Source organism: Arthrobotrys flagrans (genome assembly GCF_004000055.1).
Source record: "Arthrobotrys flagrans strain CBS H-5679 chromosome Unknown unitig_9, whole genome shotgun sequence".
Taxonomy (NCBI): domain Eukaryota; kingdom Fungi; phylum Ascomycota; class Orbiliomycetes; order Orbiliales; family Orbiliaceae; genus Arthrobotrys; species Arthrobotrys flagrans.
This window is the reverse complement of record NW_027137551.1, coordinates 3,145,238-3,163,274: the sequence shown is the minus strand read 5'-3', so window position 1 is coordinate 3,163,274 and position 18,037 is coordinate 3,145,238. Positions and strand designations below refer to the sequence as shown.

The 18,037-nt window shown below is 46.0% G+C and overlaps 6 protein-coding genes across 6 annotated transcripts; 3 read left to right on the top strand and 3 right to left on the bottom strand.

The window, feature by feature from the left end:
* Positions 1-89: 89 nt before the first annotated feature.
* DFL_006284 (uncharacterized protein) lies at positions 90-595 on the top strand (the record flags this gene model as incomplete). Its single annotated transcript, XM_067635676.1, has 2 exons — positions 90-244; positions 310-595. The coding sequence occupies 2 exons, from the start codon at positions 90-92 to the stop codon at positions 593-595; spliced, it is 441 nt and encodes a 146-aa protein (XP_067490081.1).
* A 572-nt stretch (positions 596-1,167) lies between these two features.
* Positions 1,168-4,868, bottom strand: DFL_006283 (uncharacterized protein; the record flags this gene model as incomplete). Its single annotated transcript, XM_067635675.1, has 11 exons — positions 1,168-1,180; positions 1,260-3,210; positions 3,265-3,310; positions 3,370-3,457; positions 3,524-3,562; positions 3,694-3,820; positions 3,881-4,213; positions 4,273-4,369; positions 4,430-4,506; positions 4,716-4,761; positions 4,836-4,868. The coding sequence occupies 11 exons, from the start codon at positions 4,866-4,868 to the stop codon at positions 1,168-1,170; spliced, it is 2,850 nt and encodes a 949-aa protein (XP_067490080.1).
* Positions 4,869-5,683: 815 nt separating this feature from the next.
* DFL_006282 (uncharacterized protein) lies at positions 5,684-7,049 on the top strand (the record flags this gene model as incomplete). Its single annotated transcript, XM_067635674.1, has 2 exons — positions 5,684-5,764; positions 5,838-7,049. 2 exons carry the CDS (start codon positions 5,684-5,686, stop codon positions 7,047-7,049), a joined length of 1,293 nt encoding a protein of 430 aa, XP_067490079.1.
* Positions 7,050-7,693: 644 nt separating this feature from the next.
* Positions 7,694-8,214, bottom strand: DFL_006281 (uncharacterized protein; the record flags this gene model as incomplete). The annotated part of the gene is made up of 2 exons (XM_067635673.1): positions 7,694-7,777; positions 7,840-8,214. The coding sequence occupies 2 exons, from the start codon at positions 8,212-8,214 to the stop codon at positions 7,694-7,696; spliced, it is 459 nt and encodes a 152-aa protein (XP_067490078.1).
* Positions 8,215-10,452: 2,238 nt separating this feature from the next.
* DFL_006280 (uncharacterized protein) lies at positions 10,453-13,319 on the top strand (the record flags this gene model as incomplete). Its single annotated transcript, XM_067635672.1, has 5 exons — positions 10,453-10,490; positions 10,689-10,713; positions 10,780-10,803; positions 10,860-11,361; positions 11,416-13,319. 5 exons carry the CDS (start codon positions 10,453-10,455, stop codon positions 13,317-13,319), a joined length of 2,493 nt encoding a protein of 830 aa, XP_067490077.1.
* An 835-nt stretch (positions 13,320-14,154) lies between these two features.
* Positions 14,155-16,650, bottom strand: DFL_006279 (uncharacterized protein; the record flags this gene model as incomplete). Its single annotated transcript, XM_067635670.1, has 11 exons — positions 14,155-14,246; positions 14,321-14,401; positions 14,478-14,572; positions 14,633-14,791; positions 14,872-14,987; positions 15,051-15,245; positions 15,310-15,403; positions 15,499-15,598; positions 15,706-16,100; positions 16,239-16,551; positions 16,614-16,650. 11 exons carry the CDS (start codon positions 16,648-16,650, stop codon positions 14,155-14,157), a joined length of 1,677 nt encoding a protein of 558 aa, XP_067490076.1.
* Positions 16,651-18,037: the final 1,387 nt, after the last annotated feature.

The window sequence follows — 18,037 nt, the reverse complement described above, 5'->3', positions numbered from 1 at the left end:
GGAAACTGCTACCGAAACTTTTGTCAGACGGGATTCATAAACCCCAGGCCGTGATATTTCGTTCCATTCTGTATGTCTATCGTATCGTCATGCAGCCAGCCGAGTTAACTGGTCGCCACGTTGGCAATTACGTTCCTGCTTCCACCAGCGAAGGGGCCTGGTATACAATTCTGGGAAAGGAAACTTCAAAGACTATATATCGAGTCAAGGGCCACCGGCCACACCTCGCGAGGTATTTGAAGAAGTATGCTTTATTTGCAAAACCGCACTCAACCCTCGACCAAAATTGTACAGACATTGGTTGCCTAGGGCCGTGCAAACTTTTGCAAATAGTGCAGGATTGTCGTACCTCATCTTCCTTCAGTTCCGTGAGCTAACTACATCCCACGTCAAGAAAAACCATGTTGCCGATATCGATATCGATTTATACTTGGGATGGGATGTCCTCTTCAATGGTGCGGGGAAGATGAAGAGTTATGACATGGTGGAAGAGCTGAGTGATATCCGCCCTTCCGAATTGCAGGGATTCCAGACACGGAATCGGATTGTGAAGTCTCTCGCACGCTACGTTTGGGGCTACGGCTATGTGTGGTAGACGGGATGTGGCTTGCCTTGCGGTGAAAGAAATCAAGAAATACTTTATGGAGACCGAAGGAGATTACTTGTGCCGTTACCAGAAGCCATGCGTCGGATATCTCCCCGGCACGGTTTCGGTTTTTTGTCAATGAGCCCCAAGGCTATACAGAAGAATGTACTTTTTGGGATGATTTTCGAAGTGGGAGGTTAAAGCAAAATATGCAGGAACGGGGACGGTTGAAGTCTGTTGCCTACTCTAAGCATATATGAAAGTGAGGGATTCTTTGGGCTCATGATCGTAATGATTATAGCGCTATTGATATCAATATCTTGGAGGGGTTGGACTACCATAGTCCATTTGTCTCGCGCGCCAGCCTATAGTCCATCCATATACCAAAAAATTCCACGAATTACCATTGCTTGTGCTTTATGTTCAATATACATACAAATATAACATCTGAGACCCGCACATTTTCGCTTCTTTAATTTCAATAAAGTGTATTAAGACTAAGCTAAGATTTATTTGAAAAAAAAAAAAGTGAATCCATGAATTAATGCCTCCATCCCTCACTTCTCTTCTCTTCTATCATTTTAACGGAAATATCTATTCGAACACCCTCATCGTTAGCGTCTCTACAAACTAGTAGCATATTTCGTGTAAAGAAAAAAAAAGAAGAGCTCACCTCGGCTCATCAAAAACGTGATACTTATGGCCCCTAACACCATCTCCATTAAACTGCGCCGGAAACCTCCATCCCTCCGGTACGTCCTCTTCATCAACCCGTATCTCCGAAGACCGCTTCCCATCGATAACAAACTTCCCGACCTGAAGTTCCGTATCTGTAATCGACGATCTGCTGACTCTTGCGTATCCTACACGGTGTAAATCTCTATACAAGATATATTCACACCATCGATCCCAGTCTGTGGAATCGATATCCCTCATCCTGCTCTCCTTGCTTACATAGGTATTATAGTTCCCCTCCTTTGGCTTGGTAACCAAGTAGCTGAGAAGGATTAAGGGTCGAGGGCTGCCACCCATAAGCTTGCTGATTCCCTCACTCTGCAATCTCCGATCTTCGACATCTTCTTCCTGCCCGCTGTGGAAAACAAGGACGTCGACCATAGTACCGTACATATCCAACGTCGCTAGGATAGCAGGAGCCAACTCTCCAACCGGTGATGGCAGAAGATGATGCGTCGAGTTCACGATCGGGAATTTGGATAGAAGTGCAGCTCCCCAAGTATGCTTATTCGGACCTGGTCCAAAGTCGGCGTACATCCCCAAGTCTTCAGCAAGGAACTGTGTCATATCACGGTTCCCCATGATAATACGTTGTAAATCACTTTCTAGAAGACCAACGACGTCTAGTTCCATTTCCTTGATTAAATCTCGCATACGGCGTTCGGACGACCACATATCATTGTCCAATGCAAAGTGAACGGTCCAGATACCCGCTGTTACCACTTTATCTTTCTCGTGGTATGGTTTATAGTCCAAGTGTGGGAAACGGAGGTAGGCGATCGAAACAGCTAGCAGTTCGAGGAAAGCGAGCGAGTAGACGAAGTATGAGCGAGAGGGTCTTCGGATACTGCTATGGGATTTAAAAGCCGGTCCTCCCGCTTTGGTGCCTATGACTACCGAGAGACCAACGCCGATGAGTGCCATCATAATAGTCATGACAAGCCATGTCCTTTCTCGAAGAAGGAAGCCGCCTGGAACGAAAGCGTAGGCGACAACCCAGACGTGAGCGAGGACGAGGAGGTTGTAAACCATGAAACCGGTGCCGAAAGTGGCACCTGGAGGGTATCTAGCGCACATTTGAATAAAGGAGGGTGTGATAGCCATCAAGTAGACCGCAAGAACGAGGGCACCGTAGTAACCCCACCATCCATGGAACGACTGTAAAAAGGCGGCCCCAATGCAACCTATGATATAGAAAGCGGGGCTAGTTGCGAGCTCTTGTCGAAGAATGCCAATTAGGAAGCCGCCACCCATCGCGATAATAGTGTATGCGCCGTGAGGAACAGCCAATGGTCCCTTGACTGGATATCCGTCCCAAACCCAAGTGATCATGGTGCTAGAATCGGATAGCAGAGAGTGGAGGCCGAACAGGAGCCCACCAAACCCGATAGAAGCCAGATATTGGGAGCCATCTTTTCCCGAATAAATTGTCGTATCAACAGCTGGCGCAATTGGCCGTCTAAAATGAGTCCTAATGATGGCAAGTACCGCAAGGGCTAAACCAATCTTATTCCATCCACCATTGACAGAGTTCATCAACGGCCAGATCGGATTGTTGGTGTGATTAGAAAACTTCGCGACGCTCGACATGATAAGGCCGAGGGAAAAGGCCGATGTCTTGATATCAATCCTGCTGGTCGTACTTTCGAGACTGAAATTCGCAGCCCAGGCCAGACAGGCGAAGAATAATCCTGTGGTTGTCAGGAAAAGACGGATTTCCGGCGTAACGAAAAAGAAGGCAACGAGGGTTAAAAGAGAAGCGGAGTAGACAATGTGAAGGTTCGTGAATACGAACCTTCGCACCGATCTATTAACGAGAAGGTATGGAGATATAGTTGCTAGAATAGCGACCTCATATCCGGAGATACCCATGTGCCATAGCGGGAAGTCTATGCAGAGCTCTTAGCCTGAGACATTCGAGAGTAGTTTAAAGGGCAACATACACCAAACCACAACCCCGAGGGCGGTTAGAATGGACCAAAAGGCGAACTGCTAGATGTCAGCATGGATGAGCCTTGCAAACATAGTACGAGAATGTGTGAACATACTCCCAGATAGACATCACTGGCAGTATCAATCAAAGCTGTCCATGAGAAGGCACCAGTAAACTCTTGAGCGAGCGGCTGCCTTGCTTTCCTACTCGAAATCGTCAACAACCCCACTAAACATCGACATAGTATATAATAAAGGTGTCTTGCTTACTTTGCATCGTCGGCATAGACATCAGCCAACTGGGTGGTTCTATATCTCACCAACGTCTCACTTTTTAGAGTATATTCTTTGTTGGTAAAATGTATTTTCTTTGATAATGTCATAATATTTGTGAAAGAGATAGGGTGTCTGGATAGGACAGAGGTATCTACATCACATACCCTTTGTGGAGGCCCTTAGTATCAACGAGACGTAGTTCAAAGCCTTCAAAGTCAAGCGCAGTAACAGCATCAAATCCAACGTCATATAAGATTAAAGACCATTCGAAGAAGGCATAGATTGTGTATGCTAAAGCGCCGTTGTTAGAACTCGTGCCGTTACTAGACTTGAGAATTCGGAACAACATACCGCCAGCGACCTTGTGGACTTTATGTTGGATGAAGAAGTAGATCAAAGGCACAAGAGTACCAAAAAACAAACTAGCAAGTATCTTTCGGTACTTGATAGCTTTAGCATTGACTGGCGAGGTAGCGAGGCACCCAAGTGTCCATGGTAATGTCAGGACTAGGTAAGAAATCATAAAAATATCGTGCCAATCGTGATCATCGGTAGAAGTGATATAAACCCATCCTCCGCATAGGAAGGTCCGCGCGACACCCGTGAATGCGACGAATTTTGGCAGGGAAGCACCGGGCCTCGCGGTGAGGTAATACCATAGCACAACTAGCAGGAATCGAGGTCCTATTCGAAGTATATCAGCGTTTTCGCCTTTGCCGATGCTATCCAGAGTGCTAACTAACCCGACGTCAAGGCGATGCAAATCTGAAATACCGATCTCTCCGGATATCGATCGCCAATGGTAGACGATACCGATGGAAACCACTCTTGCGGGTAGCCCTAAGAATAGAATATTAAACCATCTGGCTTATCCCACGACAATGGCACGCGAGAACCCACATAATGTTCGTTTTTAACGATTTTGTAGAAGTGCAGGTTTCTGCCAGAAGTCGAGTTCCTGTTAGCGACACCAATCCCTGAACAATAATAAGAACAATCGCTGGTTCTGGCCCGGGTAAGCTCGAGAGGTGACTCGAAGGGTTCCCATACAATCCCACAATTAAAGCACTGATAAACCCCACTACGCAGAAACCGACGCCGCGTTAGCCCAATCGCGTCCGGATAAACAAATACGACGCTAGACACCCTGCAGGGCGTCATGCTTGAGAGGAATCGTATTTCGTACAGTAAGCGAGCACAGTGTGTGTATATGATATCCATTTCCCGTTAAGCTGTCACACGCGCAAAGAGAGACATCAGCAACGCTGGCGCAGGATACCAAGCAAACAAGACTTCTTCAACTTACGGAGACAAGTGTACTCCCCTCCTTATCCTTCATGCTAGGCAACTAAAGCCGATAACCAAGAAAGTGGTTGTGTGCGAACGTGGAGAAAACAAAAAAAATCCTGCAGGAATGAAGAGAAAGCAACAAAAACACCATAAACAAGAGCAAAATAGCTTAGGACGAAGACGGTGTCATCCCACAATTACACTTTAAGAGAAGGCCGTGATAAGTACTCAAGTGTGAGTGAGAAAACCAAGCGAGGGACAAAGCGGAACTGGCGTAACAAAATTGCCTGTGGTCTGCAGACAGACCAATCTTATGTCAGCGGCTTGGCTGCTCGGAAGCGCGAACAAGCCGGTTTATATCCTCCTTGAAGGTCTCAACAGTATATACAGTCGAACAACATGGATTGTAAATTGGCAATTTGATTGGATTAGGGCTGCCTTGACATAAGATATTATTGCTAAACTGTTTGATACATGCCGACATTTATATTAACCGTACCGAGAACGCCGAAAATACGATCTTGTCTTGTGAGAAATGGAACATACTGGCGCCATGTTCGGTCTTTGTGATTAGGCTCTGGCTCTCGTGTTCTCGTATAGCCGTATCCGACCCAGAAATAGCATGTTTGTCACTCGCGACGTGTTGTTGTGTTGACCTGCCGTTGAATGCCAAGACCACTCCTCTTTTAGACTAGTCCCATGGAACATACAAAATTTCAAAAACTTCTTAGCTTGATACACTATCACCGCCGGTCTTCGAATTCGACATGACCGACAGAAACATCTTTGGAACTTTATTCTTTACTCTCCACCTTAACTAAACAAATTTTTGATTTGCGACCATTCATTACTATCTAACAAACCATGGCTGATAAGGCCCGATTCTACCTTGAACAGGGTCTTCCTGAGCTTCAGGAACTCGAGCGCAAGAAGATATTTACCAAAGTCTGTACGCTTCTTCTTTCATCTTCAATTGCCATCGGCTCCTAAGTATTAACATAATCCCGAAAATATATAGGAAGAAATCCAATCGATTTCCCGAAAACGTTCGCACCATGAACATCGCATTGCCGCCGCCCGCTGCAAACCTGCCGACTTCCTTGCCTACGCAACCTACGAAATGAACCTCGACGCCCTTCGCCAGAAGCGCATGAAACGCTTAAGTATCCGTATGAGGGGTGCTTCAAACCATCTTGGTTCTCGTCGCATATTCTTCATCTTCCAACGTGCTACCCGTAAATTCCACGGCGACGTCCAGCTCTGGAAAACATACGCCGAATTCTGCAGGTCGCAAAAGTCTTACGGGTTACTGCGAAAGGTGCTGGATAGCATGTTGAGATTACATCCTACGAAGCCGGATTTATGGATTTATGCGGCGATGGTTGCGGTTGATGACAATGATAATATGGCAGAGGCTCGAAGTTACATGCAAAGGGGATTGCGGTTTGCGAGACGGTCTTCGAAGGAACTGTGGGTGGAGTATGCGAAGTTTGAGTGTGTGTTCATTGGTAAAGTAGCGGCGAAGACTGCTACGATACTAGGGCTAGAAAATGGAGACGCGCCTGATCCCAATGGGTTAAATTTTGATGACATCGAGGAAGATTCCAGCGTAACACTAGAAGGCGATGAGATTACCCTGCCGACGATTACGGAATCAGAGCTCAACGTGGAAACCGACCTTCCTCAAGAGGATGAAAAATTGAAACAGAAGCTTGCAGAGCAAGCGAACAAGGACGTGCTAGAAGGTGTCATTCCGATCATTGTGTTCGAGGAAGCAATCGAAGCAATACCGAATGACTCGTCGCTACCTATTGCATTCTTCAAGCTTTTCGAGAAATTCGGAAACCTAGCGTGTCAGAAAAAGCTATTGGCGTGTGTGGATGTACACCTTATGGCCACCTATCCGACCGATGCTGGTGCCTTGCTTTGCCATGTGAGGGAGTCATTAGCAGGAATTCAAGTCACAGATGCGGCATTCCCTGCGGCATTGAAGATCGCGTTTAAGAGATTCGGGGAGGCAAGATCGAAAGCCGAAGATAAGAAAGCAGTGTACGATGGGTTTGTGAGCATTCTAGGCGACATTCTTAGCAAAGGCAGCTCTGTGGAAGGTGGACTAGACGAGAGCCTTGAGAAGGCTGTAAGACTGTTCTTGGGAAGGGTCATCAAATGGAGCCAAGACGACCAGGTCGAACTTGCGAATGCAAGCCAGATTGCTCAATTTGCCTTGTAAAATAGCGGTTTTTGGGCCATGTATAGTAAAGATCTGTAAGATAGTGGATTTTTTTTTGGGGAGTTTTCGGGCAAAATCCAAGCGTGATGATTTGACAAATACCCATATTTCCAACGTCGCATTTTAGTCTCGCCTCGTAGCTTCGAGGAACGTCAATTACAAGTTCTGGAAGGGAAATTTACCCGGGTGCCTGCTCCCACAAAAGAGAGAGGAAATATTGAAATACGCATGTGCATCTAACGTGTCGACGATATTCACATGTCCACATTCCTGCGATTTTAGGTTACGGCGCTACTGAAGAATTCGTGCGGAATTTTTTTATCACAAGGCAGCTCCCATTTGATGTCCCTCGGGGAAAAAATATGATACAGGAATGGAGAAAATATGTAACTGTATCCTCCCGAGCTCCTCACGTCCTCTTCATGCAATGAGTTTCCGTCACAACCACCCCTTTTCCATGCCGTCGTCTATTAACCCCACTAGCCTAGCAAGATTCGCGGAAAACGTCGGAGGAAAGGTGTCGGGATAGGAGCGTCGAACAAACTTTTGATGTGTCGTTAAGGCATTATCGTTATATAAAAAAAATGGAAGGAATGTTTGGTCGGAATGGAAAGGAATCAAAGGGAGGCAGCGGTTTGCGACGCTTAAGAGTCGAAGACGTAGGTAAGGTGGCAACGACCGCAGTATTGACGGTTGGACATGGCAGCCATGAAGACACCGGCACCGCACTTTTGGTCCAGTTAGCAATTGCTTCTTTCGAATTACGACGAACATTGATATAGAAACTTACGGTCTCGTTGGGGCACTCTCTCCTCAAACGTTCAATCTTGCCGTCGCTGTCGACCTTGTAGTACTTGAGGACGGCCAACTTGGTCTTCTTCCTCTTGTGCTTGATCTTCTTTGGGGTGGTGTAAACCTTCTTCTTTCTCTTCTTGGCACCACCACGCAGACGGAGGACCAGGTGGAGGGTGGACTCCTTCTGGATGTTGTAGTCGCTCAAAGTGCGACCATCCTCGAGCTGCTTGCCGGCGAAGATGAGACGTTGTTGATCTGGGGGGATCCCCTCCTTGTCCTGGATCTTGGCCTTGACATTGTCGATAGTGTCAGAGGATTCGACCTCGAGGGTGATGGTCTTGCCCGTGAGGGTCTTGACGAAGATTTGCATCTTGAATAGGACTTCGCTTTCACCGAGCGGAGTATCTATGTTGGGGGAAAAAAGGGCGTGAGAAAAAAGCAGATAACCAAAAGCGGTCTCAGCAATCAGATTGCGTCTACGGAGGGACAGGATCAGTTAAGAACACGATTGATGGAAGCTACTCATATTACAATGTGATATGAGGGGTAAAATGAGGGGGTACGAGGTGGTGTGAAGGGGGGTAGCTTACCTTCGATGTTTTGGTTGATGGGGAGAGGAAAGGGAGAAAGGTTGATGGAGGCTGCTGACCTGGGTAGCTTTTCTTTGGAGATTTCTCTAAGCTTGGCAAAAAGGTGTGTGTTGGCCAGAAAAACCAAATTTGTGTGTGGGCATATGGAGATAAGATCTTTTTGATGAAATAGATTAGATTAGATTAGATGAGGGTTTGTCAGAAGCCCTACTACAGATTTGGACTAGCATGGTCAAGAACCCAAATTGGGGAAGCGCGTGCCATGACAACGCCCGCACCCTGTCTGTTTGTATGCACGGCATGAGACAGGGCCAGTTGCCCCACCAGTGGACCTGCAGGCTCCATTGTGCGGCGGACTGGGCTCATTTCGTTTCATTTCGCCAGATGACACTGCGTTGTGAGGAGCGAAAGCGAGATGAATTCCAGTGCTATGTGGTGGTTACTGCCCAGGGTAACCGCTGTGCATATTTCCGCTGGCGCCCGCTGACACTCTTTCCGATACTTCTGACCCAGATACAGATACAGATACAGACACACACAATGTACATTGCAATGTCATGCATAGTTACCAAGTATGCAGTGCCGCCCTCATGTATTATGATGTATTTATGTCTGCACTTTCGATGTATACCTTATAATTTGTGTTGTCGCAGTCGCAGATGAGGAAGCGATCGCATTCGCCATTGGCATTGCCCCCGTGTCCCTGACGACAACAACAAGGTGGAAGTTCCACCCTGTCGCACGGTATTTGGCTGTATCAACACCCAAACATCAAACATCTCAGATCCCATCATACTATTATCGTCAAAAGAAAAGAAAAGAAACGATCGAATAGAGGCAGCTGTGACCGGGAGGCCTCAGAAAGTGCGGCATGTTTGAGAAGCGTAAAAGTAAAGAAAGAAAGCAAAGTAATGTATGTATGTATGTATGTAAAAAGCGAACTAGACTAAACTTCCATGCTTCCTCGCTTTATTATTATCTTGACGCATCCGTCCCATCCCAATCCCTTCCTCTTCTCTTCCTTTTCCCTTCTCTTCCCTTCCTTTTCCCTTCTTCCCACTATTCCCTTTCTCTTCCCTAACCCCTCCTCCCAGTAGGGAATACTCCTCCTCCTCCTCTCCCTCTTCCTCAATCGCTCTTTCCATTTACGTTTACGTTTACGAATAGATGACCAAGCGCTCTTTGACGTCTTGACGTTTCCCTCTTTTTCCAATATCATATCACCCTTCTATCCTTGGTATCATACCATACATACAGTGTATTGTATCAGTCGTTCCTGCAGAGCTGCCTAGAAAACGAAAAAACAAAAAAAAGTGCCCGAATGTATTTGACTTTGACTTATCTCGACTGTGTACAACCATAAACAAGAGTCTTGATCAAGTAAACAAGACCTTCGGCTCCTGCGCACAGTCCCCCCGAGATATCAATTTCGTTGACTACTTTCGAGTACCGGCTTCCCTCGCAAGGATACTACCTAGCATTACATTACATTACCACCTCGCGCGCTAGAAGAAACAAGATACCCGAAAAAGAGAGAATCCTCAACAGAGCCTTGCATTGATTGATTATCTCTCTCGCTCGCTCTCACAAGTCGCCAAAACAATCAATATCAAACTTACCAATTGCAATTCCCCACGGCCTCTCCACGCAGCGCTTTCGATCCCATATCCCAGATCGCGATATCGCATCCAAAAGCCGCTAATAGACCGCCGCACAGACAACACGACCTAGACGACTAACCAATTCAACGACGACGACGACGACGACTTTAAACAGGAAATCGACTAACAGGCCTTAGCTATTTGACTTTCCAACAAAAAAAACAAAACCCCGCGAAACTTTTTTGCAGCAAAAAAAACTAATATAAAATCTAAAATAACATAAAAAAAAATAAGATTAAAGAAAAAAAAACTCCGCTGCTGCACGGTCTATTGCCGAGTGCTTAATTGCTACTTGGTCGTATTCCCGTCACTGCGAGTTTTCTGGCTGTCTGGTTGTTGAGGGAATTCCAATCCCACATGAAATACCAACAACATATCGACGTCCGCCAACACAAGTATATCCTTCCATTGTCCCCGACTTCTTCATTGAACGTCGAATTTGCCCGAAAAGACACGGAGTTATACTCGATATTTTAAATTTGATTAGCAAAGAATTCTGGTTGCCTTCACTGGTCAACCAAATATCTCTTTTTTTTTCTTTCTTTGCTATTTTGTTCTATCATCATTTTGAATTCAACTTGCCTCTCCCCAAGAATATCGAATACTGTTCTGACATTGGTAAGACATCACACATATCCTCAAGGATCATGAACATAACTAACCAAGCCTCACTTATTTACATAGATCCCTAATCTACATGTCAAAACAGTATTTAACTACTATTTAAACAAGTTCATCTGAAACAAACGATGCTACCCGCCCAGAACCAAGAATCTCAGAACACAATGGCCACCGCAACATTCCAACCCGGTCCGGCCAGCGCTAGCATTCCGCCGTCAGCACTTACCCACCGACGACGGGTATCGAATATCGAGGCTCGTCCTAGAAAGCACCAGTATACTCAAGAGTTCCAGCCATACCCGACAGTGACACCCGGCCTAATTTCCAGACATAGAAAGCATCGCTCCCAACCTGTAAACTTTCTAGATGACCCGACTCTTTTGATGAACTCGACCGGACCGTCATACACAACTGCTGCAGCGAATTCTGCGATAATGGGTAGAAAATTTGGAAACTTCTTGCAAGAGAATAGAATACCAGAGGGAAATGTAACACAAAACCTAGGTGCTAGACAACGGTCAATGTCTGAGGTAAACTTACAACAAGGATTCTTGCAGGACGTAACTGGTGGCATCACAAACACCCAAGATCTTTCCAACCATCAATTGAATCAACCCGTGACTCCCAGAGCATTGAACGGGATGAGTACGTCCATTTCACTTGTACTTCATCATTCTATCACTAACAATCAATCCTTAGATTTCATGCCTATCACCCCGGGAAGCCCTTTCGTCGGAATCCTCCCCCAACAGACACCCACCTTCTCCCGACAGGTCTCTCAGCAAGCCCTCAGTAATCAATTCGTCTTGTCTCCGGGTTCTACGGTGAAACCGGCAAAGAGGCCGTTTCCACCTCTCTCCACTAACATTCGATCTATACCTCCTCCACATGATCTGGTGGAGAAGATCAAGAGTCATATGAGAAGACATTCAGTAGATACCACCCCAGCCGTGAGGAATATGGGCTCGTACTTTGTAAACATGGGTTCCACCTCCAGCTTGCCGTCGCCGCCAAACTCCGCGCCATTGGTTACAACAAATGCATTTGATATGGCACCGATGCCGGGTCGTGCGACCACTGCAATCTCACATATTGCCGTCCCAGAGGAAGAAATTTTTGACGACGAAGGTGATGATGAAAGCTACTTCTCGCCATCAGGTTCAAGCGCCGGGCATAGCCCCGAATGTCCATCGAGCCCTCAGATGCATTCTATTGACAGCGTTCTTGCATCCGACAAGTTACACCAGGCTTTGCAATCAGTAGCATCCGGGCAGACTGGCGACTCGGGTGACTCAGCCCAGTCAAAGGAATATCTCGACGATCCGGATGATGAAACTAGGGTCCCAGGAGGCTTTGTCCGAGCATCTGGAATTTCTAACGATGAAATCTCAGCTTACATCTCGGGGCCAGAGCCTGCCGACAATAAATGGGTTTGCCTATATCCCGAATGCCAAAAGCGGTTCGGCCGTAAAGAAAACATCAAGTCGCATGTTCAAACTCATCTAGGGGACCGACAGTTCAGATGCGAGGTCTGCAAGAAATGCTTTGTTCGGCAACATGACTTGAAGCGACATGCAAAGATCCACACCGGCATCAAGCCTTATCCCTGCAAGTGCGGCAACAGCTTCGCCCGACATGACGCACTGACCAGACACAGACAACGTGGCATGTGCATCGGCGCTTTCGAGGGTATTGTCAAAAAGGTGGTTAAGAGGGGACGACCAAAGAAAATTCGTGCTGAAGGAGAACCCGAAACCCCGAAGAAGAGAAGAAGAAATATGAAACGCCCCTCGGAAGGCGGTATGTCTTCGGGGTCAAGTGCATCGATATCATCAGGGTCCGACATTGGTGCATCATCGCCCTCAGCGTGCGACGACATCGACACATGGGAAACTCCAACATCTCCAGCACTAAGATTACTGGAAACAGTCCCAGAGATAGCGTCAGATCAACCTCCGGCTACAGGGAAACGGAAACGTGAAGCCTCATCAGAACCGGAATATGAAGATGACAACAAGCGAGGGAAACTCGACAGCGTTTCCATGGACTCTTTCACGGAATTTGCGCCCGTGGACTTCGGACTATCGGCTGCGTCTCCGCTATACTCGGCGCCATCAACCCCGGAAGACGTACTAAACGAAGTTTCCCCGACAACAACAACGGCTCCGAAACAAGATAATACTCTTGGATTCTGTGATCCGCTACTGAACTCATTCGACAAAGACACCAGCTTTACGCCAGAAGGGTCGCCAGACATCCAGATTCTCCACAGAAAATATGCAAGTGCTTTCAACACTCCAGAATGGGAAGGACTTTCCGCCCCAGCCATTGCCGCCGATGAAGTCGATCTCCGAGAAATACTCGGCTTGCCAGATCTCGAAACATCATCCGCCGCAGCGACAGCATCAACGGACGCCTTTCCGTTCCTCGGAAATAGCAAAGAAATCAACAACGATATCTCACTCTCAAACTTAAATACCCTCAACGGTAACTTCGACCTTGGACTTTCCGGCGAAGAGTTTGATTTCATCAAGCCAGAATTATTACAGGAAAGCGATGTATTGGATATGCAACTCTGGCAAAATCTACAGGGCGAATATTGACGTCCCTTAAATTCCAGAAACTTAAAAAGCTTATATAAAAATCCAACAAAAACAACACAACTGGCTTAATGCTTAATCCTTTCCAACAATTTCCTTTTGGGTAATAATGGCTTAGTGTTATTGACAACAAAAAAGAGAGGTGTGTGGCGGTTAAAAAAAAGTCGAAGAATAAGCGTCAAATAATTCTTGGGGGTTCTTTTCTATATTTCCGGAGTCCTTCTGCATATTGTGTGGGTATTTCCTTTGGGCATTTCTTAAGCTCTTTGACATTTTATCGAATCTTGGGACCTGGAGCAAGCACACGGTTTGTTTTGGTTTCTCTTTTTCTCTCATCTATCATCATTTCTCAGTTCGGATTTCCTACAATATTTTGGGCCAAACTTTTAGCAACAGACATACTTATCACATCCCACACTAATGACCTAACCCCCGCCCTATTTGCTTTATGCACGAATTTTCTATTATTTCCTTTCCTATTTCCCTTTTATTTCCTTTTATTTCCTTTTACTTCCTTATCGTTTCTTTTATTTGTTTTCCTATTTCCCTGAGACGTATATGCACGCATACGATCACGATATCTCGCGAGTTACTACCCTTACCCCCATCCCACTGATTTTTTATCATGTTCCCCAATTACCATTCATGTCATATATTATAACACCCCCATCAACACATACAAGCAAGTAACGCGACAAGGTGAATGAATCGAAGCTTTATATCTCAAACCCTCCTCTCGTACACGTAGTCAACCGTGTAGAACCGTGAACTTTTAGATCTACGCATCCATCGAAACCCGAAAATGAAAATGAAAATGAAATATATATATATGAACCATCTAAAATGCTTTCTCGCCAACCCGAACGCCCATCGGCCTTCTAGATTTATTTAGTACCGTTCTGACGAGATCGATTATTTGGGCTTCGCTGCCTAGAGTTTTGTGTAATAATAAATTAGTGCTCGCGGTTCCGAAGATCTTGGTAAGTATGTACGAAGATCATTACCCGCTTGTCCAACGATCATCATAGAAACGGGCTCCCAGACTGTTTCCTTTGTTACCCTTGATGTTATTGGGCGTTGGCCGACTTTATTTTCGAGTTATCTTTTATTAGTTCATGTTTTTGTATACCAGTAAAATCATAAAATCGGAATAATTCTTACCCGGGACGACCACACTCGGTAACCCTCCCAAGATACTATAGAATGTATTATCGAACCCAAAGCTTTGGAGATACGCATCGATGTTTTCCGGAGAGCTATTGGTTCATTATCTGTCAGTTTTGATTAACTACAGTCGAGCCGTAGTTGCCGCTTACATCAATTCATCTCTATACGCTGCCTCCGCCCCACCGGCTGGCAGCATCATAACCGCCGCATCGTTGAAAACATGGGATTCGAGGAATCCCTTAAAAATAGCCATTCGGCGTATCGCTTCTTCGAAGTCCGCCGTTGAAATATTTTGGCGCTGAATTTCCCTATACATTTTTTATCCACGATATCTTTTAGCGCTCGGGTATAAGAATCTCCCGTTTTAAGGCTTCATGTTTGGCCATACCATTTGTGCAGCACCATCGGGTTGATGTATGGATACTTCCCGAACTTCTTCTTGTAGTTGTCGTAGAAGGCTTTTTCGTGGATGTAGGAGTCGTGGATTTGGATGTGGGCTACCGTCTACTTTTCGTTAGAATCCATTGATCCGGTACGGTTGTATATATTCTTCACGACGGGGTTTACGGAGTATAGATATTCTGTATAAGATATATTTCCCGGGGCAACTCCGGAGGATTTCCATAGCCTATCAACATCGAGTTCGGTTCGCGGTAGTCCGGTTGAGGTCTTTGCATCTTCTATAAACTTCACCATAACTGACTTTTTAGAATCAGGGAGGGTGTCGAGGACGCCGCTAGGGACTATTATCTTAGATGGGTTCTATGTAAACCAGACCATTTAGATAAGCCGAGCATGTAGTATCAGAAGTAACGGGGTCATTTACCTGTCTACGGTGGCTCTTCTTGCCATACCAGGCTTTCTGTAAAAGTTGAAAGTTCCGAATATCCCGAGTAAAGAATCCCATGGTGTCCATTACACTACCCCCAAAATTATTAGATATTTCGCCATTCGGATATTCCTTTCAGAGGTAAATCGTATATCGGTATAGGTAAACAACCACAACCGTACGTACCTCGAATAAGGCAGAACTCCTTCCAACTCCGACACCCCCAACGTCGGTCTCAATCCAAAGACGCCTTGTAAAGCCGCGGGCCAGATAATACTCCCGCAAGCTATGGAAGTCAGCCTCATCCCTGCCCATATATTTAACTCTATACATCCATCTGTATATCTATATATGGTTCAAAGGAACTTAAGGGAAAGGGGAAGAGAGACTTACAATCGGTCCCCACCGCAAAATCGACCCACTCATACCCCGCAATCGCCGCCGCACTCCCAGTGCTACTCCCCGCAGGATCCAAATACCCATCAGCGCGGGGGTTAAACGGGCATTGGAAATCAATCCAATCTCTTGCCGTCTCACCGTTTGCGAACTGTGTGGTTTTGGTTTTTCCGATGATAACGGCTCCCAGGGATATTAAATGTTGGATCGCCTTTGCTGTGGATGCAGAGGGGCCATGGTATTGCGCGTAGGCTTTGGACGAAGCACTGGTGGGGAGGTTTTTGAGGTTGATTATATCCTTTACCGCTATTCGTTTGGACGAGAGGGGTAGGGAGGAGTTGGCGTAGAGTCGGGAGGGGACGGGGATTAGTTCTGTTCGGGGGCGGGTGAAGCTGTAGTTCTATAGTATCAGCGAATGCCTATAAGCACGAATGCTGAATGTGAGGTATCTCGTATACTATCTAATCCGTAAGAGGGAGGAGAATGCAATACGTATTCAAGTAGACCGCCAGTCGAAAGTTATATCTTACCCATCCTCGGATTGTATGACACCGTACATGAACGCACCATACGGATCAGGATATAATCTCATCGCCTGGTAGATCCTCCCATGGCGAAGGAAATACGGTCCACTGGGTATCGAATCATCAAGTCTTGCGAAGGAATGATCCTTTACACCGAGACTTCCCAGCATTTCAACCCCATCTTTAGGAACTGTCGGCAAACGTATTTTTACAGGTATCCTGAACAATACGGTTTCTAGGAAGAAGGCCCCAAATACATCATCCGTAGACAGCATGGAGGCGATTGTATCCTTTAGCCATTCTGATGATATATTGGAAGCTGTTATATTTAAATCCGGGTTTATTATCGTTATAGGAATGACCGTATCCGGGGTCCCATACATTTGTAGATTGGAACTCCAACTGGAGTTCGAACCATAAACTATCGATGTACCATCGATCGTACCGACAACGTTTTTAGAAACAAGGTACTTGATATCCCCGTACTCTAGCATCGAAGTATACGTAACCGAAGCGCCTTCAACCATAGATGTTGTCGCAAATAGTTGAAGTATTACGGTCGCAAAAGCGGGGATAAGGCTAAGCGCTTGCGCTTGCCGGGGGCCGAATGCGAATGGAGCCATTCGTGCAGAATTCATCTGCTGATAACAGTTTCAGAAATAGTAACAGCGATACTAACAATTGTAAAAGAAGCAGAGGAAGAAGAAAAAGTACGTCGGTTAAACGCTCATGGCGTCCTGGTTTTTATCTAGTACACGTTTTTTTATTGATATAAAATTTTAGATTTACATGGCATGATATGACGGCTAAACCATGGTACGACAGAAAGTTTTCCGAAGGGCAGCATAGGATTTCATCGGTCTGGGATGTTTTCGAGTACGGAAGCCTTGGGAATCGAAGAACCCTGTACGAGTTTCCTATTCTGTTGTGGTATCTTCGTATATACCACATCAAGTGAACCGCATTCGCAATATTTGGTCAACCAGTTCGAGACCTGCGTGTAGAAACTGAACCGGAATAGTCCCGCAAAAGCACCCGAGCTCGGCCAGCAATAAAGCCTCTTGCCAAAAGACCTTGGAACTGCCAACCTAGGGATATCCTCTGGACTCGATAGGCACGGGCAAAGAGGCAAGAGGGACCGAGGGCAAACTAGCCTCTCGGAGATACCAATTGAAAATGTCCACGCAACAAAAAAAAACACACACATACGCATCAAACCTGTGCTGATCTTTTCTTTCTTTCTTTCTTTTCTTTTTCTTCTGTATGTAATGCGAGACGCCCGTCTGTATCCTGCAGGTCGGAGGATATGCAAGGACGCGACGCTTTGGTGTAGTGGCGCCTGCATCTACCGAATCTGGTTCGATGCATTGCAAAAGAACGAATGGCTTGGATACTGTGATCGATTTCAAAGCCACAGCGAAAAAACTAAGCTAAGTTGAAGGGAAGGATGCTAGCAGATTTAAAATTTTCAATAATGGTTCAGGGGTAGTTATTCGGTAGAGTGATACGTTTATATCTCAAAAGTATAGGAATCAGCTTGGGGTCGAATCCGATAATAGTGGGTTCTGACGGTCTAAGCCTATAATTTAAATTTATCAAGGATTCACTCCTATCGTCCCCAAAGGAGGTACCGAATCCCGAACAGGGTCAGGAGGTAGTATACCGATAGCGATGAAACCGGGTCAGGAGGCAGTATACCGATAGCGATGAAACCGGGTCGTGAAAATTGTGATAAGGGCTCCGTGATAATGACAGATGTGTCGAACCAATCGGTACCTTCGCCGGGGAAGTGTGTGGCATTGTGT